This window comes from Morchella sextelata (assembly GCF_020137385.1).
Source record: "Morchella sextelata strain SCLS chromosome Unknown scls_22, whole genome shotgun sequence".
Lineage (NCBI taxonomy): Eukaryota > Fungi > Ascomycota > Pezizomycetes > Pezizales > Morchellaceae > Morchella > Morchella sextelata.
The window spans coordinates 621321-628021 of NW_025408637.1; the positions used below are offsets into that span (position 1 = coordinate 621321).

At 47.4% G+C, this 6701-nt stretch overlaps 1 protein-coding gene across 1 annotated transcript; it reads right to left on the bottom strand.

The window, feature by feature from the left end:
- Nucleotides 1-1506: 1506 nt before the first annotated feature.
- H6S33_007089 (uncharacterized protein) lies at nucleotides 1507-5088 on the bottom strand (the record flags this gene model as incomplete). The annotated part of the gene is made up of 1 exon (XM_044838433.1): nucleotides 1507-5088. The coding sequence occupies one exon, from the start codon at nucleotides 5086-5088 to the stop codon at nucleotides 1507-1509; it is 3582 nt and encodes a 1193-aa protein (XP_044689253.1).
- Nucleotides 5089-6701: the final 1613 nt, after the last annotated feature.

Here is a 6701-nt window from a genome sequence, read left to right on the forward strand (position 1 = left end):
GAATCAGCGTAAAGCCAGAACTGTAAAATGCCGAAGCCAGCCAGAAGGACTTTCATTCAAAGATCGAGCCAATTCTACTGTGAGCCTATGGTTGAATTGTCTATCAGCAACTCGAGAATCAGGGATCAGGCAGAGAGAGCTCAAATCAGAGTTTCGGGAATCAGGGAACCAGGAGCGAGCCAAAATAGGAATAACATCAGTGTCGAGCCAACTTTTGTGAATATATGGTTGAATGGTCTATCAGGTATACGGGGGTCAGGGACAAACTAGGGCCAGGGCATATCGGGGGAATAGGATTGTGTATTAAGACGCCTTGATACTGAGATACATTGTGATAGCCGGAAGCCGGTGTAATAGGGGTCTCTCGTAAGAACAATAGACTAGGGTAGAATAAAGACGGCCGTACAAGATAGACAATCAGGTTGCAGATTATTCAAAGATTCTATCACTAGAACTCAATAATCTTTAAGGACTCTGCGAGTGAGAAGGACTTGGTTTTTTTCTTCTGATGAAGACTGGAGCGAAAAGGACTATAGGGCGGGAATGAGCCTGAGTACTTATACTCCAAAGGCCTCTTTTCTCTGCTCCCAACTCCTTACTAAGTTCCTGTAACGGGGGTCCTTTCTAAGAGAAATAGAATAGGGTAGAATAGAGACGGCCGTGCAAGATAGACAATCAGGTTGCAGATTATTCAAAGATACTATCGCTAGAACTCAATAATCTTTAAGGGCTCTGCTACCGATAAGAACTTGGTTTTTCTTTTCTGATGAAGACCGGAGAGAACAGGACTGAAGGGCGAGAATGAACCTGAGTACTTATACTCCGAAGGCCTCTATTCTCTGCTCCTAACTCCTTACTAAGTTCCGGTGGGCCTTCCCTCAGTACCGGAAACAATACCACCGCTACCCCGCTTTTCTCTAAGCATCAGCAGGTGTTTCCGATACCCAAGGCAACCACCCTTAGTCAAAGCCTTTGTAACACCTGCAGCCTTGGTTGCCACACAACCGAGGACCTGCACGAATGAGCTGCCGCTCAGATGTAAGCTTAATCATTGCTGTAGAGCTTTCGCTTATTGTAGACTTCCCTAGCATAGTCCCTGCCCTTCGGCGGACTTACAATGCTCAGAGGATACAGAGGATCACCGGGCAATCAGAGCTTCACTCTGGCCGGTCTTCTAGACACTGGCGAGGCATAGACTCGTCAGTCATTGCTTCCCATGAATAGATCCTCTTCCTAGCGCCCGGAATGTAGTTACTCTAACAGCTGGTAGCTAGCCACACTGCCGGTACTTGCATATCACCGTGCAACTGGCTTCTAACAATAACTCTCAGCATGTAACCGGGCCCTGTGTGTACTCATACACCAGACAGTTGAAATGGCTCCGTTACACCACTCCCCTCTTCCAGGATCTTGGTCTCCGAGATCTATAACCATTCTATTACCATCCATTCTATATGACAAGAAACTCCGTGATATGCAAGGAAATGAAAATCCAAAGGAAAAAATCTACACCCCAACAATCCGCTTGTCCTTGGGTTTCTTAGGATACCTCATATGGAAATCCCGAAGGGCTTCTTCAGCACTCTTCTTGAGATGCTCCCAAGGTTCCCATGTAGCATCCTCATTTTCATAACCTTCCCACAGCACTAGGTATTCCACTCGTCTCCTTTTCTTATTGACCCGGCTATCAGCTACCTCTCGGACAACCCAGTTCTGTTCTCCTTCAATCTCTTCGGGCTCCGGTACAGGAACTCTTCTCTCAGGATCTACCGGTGCTCGGTAAGGTTCCAGAAGAGAGACATGGAAGACCGGGTGGATTCCCATTTGGGGGGGAAGAGAGAGCTTGTAGGCACGGGTACCAATAGCTTCTAAGACCTTAAAAGGTCCCATCTTCTTCTGATCCAATTTTCCCAAAGGCCGCTTTGTTTGCACATTGTGCCGGTCCAACATAACTTCATCTCCGGGCTTGATTTCAGGCGGTGCCAGGGCATGAGCATCATACCACCGGGCCATCCTTAATCTAGCTTTACCCAAGCTGGCGTTCATAGCCTGCCAGATAGATTCCCATTGAGATATCATGACCTCACTTGCTGGATTGTTCCATTCTACTCCTTCCTTTGGGGCCGGCCAGTTGGTCCTGGGTTCATAACCATAGTTGGCATAAAAAGCCGATACTTTGGTAGACTCAGAGACCGCCGAGTTATATGCATACTCTGCCAAAGGCAAGAGTTCTGCCCAGTCATCCTGTTGATATGAACAATAACTCCGCAAGTAATGTTCCAGGGTCTGATTAACTCTTTCTGTTTGACCGTCCGTTTGGGGGTGGAAAGATGTGGACATCTTCAGCTTCACATTGAGGAGGTTCATGAGAGATTGCCAAAAGTGAGAGATGAACCTGCTATCTCTGTCCGAGACTATGTCATCAGGTAAACCATGGAGTCTCCAAACTTCCTTCAAGAACAATTTAGCCAAATCTTCCGTTTTATTGAGGGTAGGAAGAGGGATGTAGTGGGCCATCTTCGAAAAGCGGTCCACTATTACCCAGATCTTTGTAAACCCACTAGATTCCGGTAGTCCCACAATGAAGTCCATAGAGATGGAAGTCCATGGCCGATAGGGTATCTCCAACGGTTGGAGCATACCAAACTTCTTGTGTCTTGAGGTCTTATTCCTCTGGCAGCTGTCACAGCTCCGGACATATTCCTCAACATCCTTATCCATTTTGGGCCAAAAGAAGTTATTTTTCACCCGCTCTAGTGTCTTAAATTGGCCAAAATGGCCCGCCACCTTAGAGTCATGGGTATCGGACAGTATTTCCATCTGAAGCTTCTTGTCTTTGGGTATATACCATCTATTCTTGTAGAAGATAAGACCGTTCTTGACCGACAAGTTCTGGTCCAAATTTGGTTTCCTTTCAACCAGGGAGCGGTGCAATTCCTGCCAGAAACTATCCTCTTTAACAGCCATGTATAGGCGTTCTAAGAATGTCTTCTGCAATTGATTCACCCTGACAGCCGCTAACTTTGCAGGATCCAAAACCAATTGACATGGCCTAAAAAAGATCTGTGGCTCCGGCTGCAGAGTTTCACCTCCCTCTCCAAGGCGGTGATCCCAGCGCCTAGATAGCACATCAGTCTTGCCATTCTTTTCTCCCGGTCTGTAGACAACTTTAAAATTGTAGCCTGCGAGGTCTTCAGACCATCTAGCTTGCCGCCTAGTGAGAACCTTGGTAGAATTAAAGTACTCCAAGTTCTTGTGGTCTGTGAAAACCGTGATCTCTTGCTCACAAGATTTGAGCATGTGTTCCCATTCCCGGAAAGAGGCTACAATAGCTCCCATTTCCTTATCATGAATGTCATAGTTGATCTCAGCAGGGGAGAACTTCTTAGAATAGAATGCCACCGGATGTAGCTTCCCATCATCCCCATACTGAGAGAGCACCGCTCCCTTGGCAAAATCACTGGCATCTGTCTCGACCACCGTTCTCCTACTAGGGTCAAAATGAAGGAGGATTGGAGCGGTTGTGAACAGCCTCTTGAGTTCTTCAAAGGCCTGCTCATGTGCTGCCGTCCAATACCATTTCTTGTCTTTTTGCAGGAGGTCAGTTAATGGCTTGCAAACCTTACTGAAGCCTTCAATGAAGCGGCGATAGAAGTTTGCAAATCCGAGGAATGCCTGTACAGCCTTGATATTCTCAGGGACCGGCCATTCCTTAACTGCCTCCACCTTGTCTTCTGACATAGATACTCCTTCTTCCGAGATATGATAGCCTAGGTACTCTACTTCTCGGACATGGAAGAATGTCTTGCTGATCGAGGCACAGAGCTTAGCTTCCCTGAGCTTCTGTAGTACCTTCTTGACCAGTAGCTCATGCTCTTTCTCAGTTTCCGAGTAGATGAGGATGTCATCAATATAGACAACCACTCCTTCATCCAGTAGTTCCTTTAGCACATCATTGATCATTGCCTGGAATGCGGAGGGGGCATTGCATAGACCAAACGGCATCACATTATACTGATACAGTCCATAGCGGGTTCTGAAAGCGGTTTTCCACTCATCACCTTCAGCTATCCTGATCAAATTGAAGCCGTTCTTCAGGTCTATCTTTGTAAAGATCTTGGCCTTGAACAACCTGTCTCTGAGCTCACTCATGATAGGCAGCGGGTACTTGTCCTTGACAGTGACCTTGTTCAATCCTCTGTAATCCACACAAATCCGCAATGTACCATCCTTCTTAGGAATGAACAGTATGGGCGCCGCAGCAGGGCTATTAGATCTAGAGATCTTTCCTGAAGACAATTCTTTGTCCAGGTACTCTCGGAGGGCCTTCAACTCTGGAGCGGAACATGGGTACAGCGGGCCGAATGGGGGAGCGGTCCCAGGCAAGAGTTTGATCTTCAAATCATTATGGGAATGCGGCGGCATTTCCTCAATCTTCTCTTGACTGAACACATCAGCCCAATCCCGGTATAGGTGGTGTATTTTCTCTGCAATATCACCTCCGTCCTCATCATGCCATACTAAACCAACCAGTTGATAGACTGTCTCTTCTTCTTCCAACATTTGGTATGGAGAGATTAGTTCAATCTTGGTGGCCGCTGGGAGACAATTCTGCTTGCAGTAGTCACTCCTCCAGTTCATGGTGTTGAGTTCCCAGTTGATGTCCGGGTTATGCTTCCTAGCCCAACTAATTGGCAGGTAACCGGTCATTCCTTCTTCCAAAGTAGCCACTTCCCATCGGAGTGTCTCCTTATGATCTCCCATAATCATGCAGACCGGGTGAGTGTAATACTCGCCTCCTCCCATCATGACATCTCCTTGAGCATCAAACATTGTCAGAGGTTGATCCCGCCGCACTAAGGGAATTCCATGTTTCCTGACAAAACTCTGGTTGAGGATAGCTCCTGTGCAACCGGTGTCAAACAGGAAAGATCCTTGGGCGCCTTCATCCTTTCCTTTGACCGTCCATGACAGTCCTGCCTTCAGTATAGGTCTTTTTCCATGTACTGGTAAGGAGGGAAGCCTCTGTTCCAACCTTCTCTGCTTAACAGCGGTTTCCGGACTTGATTCTCTTTGTCTTTTCAACATAGCTAATAGCTTCGGGCACTACTAAGATCAGGGATCCTTTGGTTCTATTCCCAAGCGATAATATAGCAGATGTATTGTGTAGTAGTCTTTTTAGCAGCGGTTTGGAAGTGTCTTGGTAGCAAATATAACTTTAGAAGAGCACTGACAGACCAGCTGTTTCGGGTCTTAAACCCATCCTCAGAGTGCTTGGAGCAATCAAATAGGCGGAAACACAATCATAATTTTTTCAAGAAAAGCATAGAAACCGAAAAACCCATATAAAAGAAAACTAGTAAACATAGACTAAAACAGACACTTTTTCTACCAGATGATTTCATTGTCCGAGTCTTGCTCAGGCTGAAAAACAAAATCTTCTGTAACCTCCAGGAGTACAACAAGTGGATCTTCTGCTACTACAGCAGCCACTTTAGCCTTCTTCTGAGAGTTGGACTTGCCATTCCCTCTTTTCCGCTTTTGTACTCTCACTGCTGCCACTCGGACAACAGTAGGTTCCTTGGACCAACAATCGGTCCATTTGTGTCTGGACTTGCCGCACTATTGCACAAGTCAGTCTATGCACTCTACCAATAGGGAGTACCGGAAGGTCATACCTTCAAGCATACTTCTGCTTTCCTTCTTTCTTCTAGAATATCCTCCGGGATACCCTTCAGTTCCACCGCTTTGTCTTTAGGCCCAGGAGTCTTCTGGGGTCCGGAGGAGCTCGCAGCTTCTCTTTTCCTCTTAGGCTGCTGGTCCTTCTGAGCGGGAGGATCTTTCTTGGTCCGAGGATGCGCTTTCTCAGCTGCCATTCCTTGGTACCTCTCATGGGTGTGCCCTAACTCTCTTAGAGCAGCTATCCGCTCCATCAAGGACTTTGGCTTGGGATTAAAAAGAGCCCAACTCATGCCTAGGTCCGGGAGGAGGGAATTATGAATCTTATCATCCACCAACTGACCCTCATAGCCAGTCTTCCACATCAGCTGAATGATAGTATTCAGGAAGAGGTCTATTCCTCCTCGAGCTGTGTGGGTGAGGGTATTCCATTGGGCTACAGCGTCATCTCTAGAGATGGCTTCACCGAAGGCAGCTCTAAATGAATCCACAAAGGAATCCCAGCGCTTCCATCTCTGATCCAACTGCACCGGCATTCCAGCAAGACGGTTGGCAGAGGCTTGATCAATTGAATTGTGGTATGCCTCATACCATCGGATTGCTGCCTCGCCTTCCATCAGATTGCCTGCATATCGGATCTTAACCTCCTCAGAGGTAAAGGACAGGCTCTCAATGGAGAACACATTCTCACATTGCCGGATAAAGGTTTCTACTTGCTCCGCCTTGCCCTGAAACTTAGAGGGTGGTGGTGCCTTTGGTTCTCGGGCTCTGGTGGAAGTAGAAGGGTGGGAGGTGGTCGGAGGTTGATACTGCTGGGACATCATTGCCAACAGATTCTTCTGTTGCTTTTCCAACTTCTTCTTAAGGTATCTCCGCCAATCTCTTCTGTTACCACCTTCTGGTTCCGAGTCTGAGCTGTCAGAATTATCCGAATCTCCTGGAGCGGGAGCGCGGGCTGCTGGAGGTGGAGGGTTCTGATTTCCGCCACTTCCTCCCTGCGCCTGAGCTGGAGGGGGAGCGGC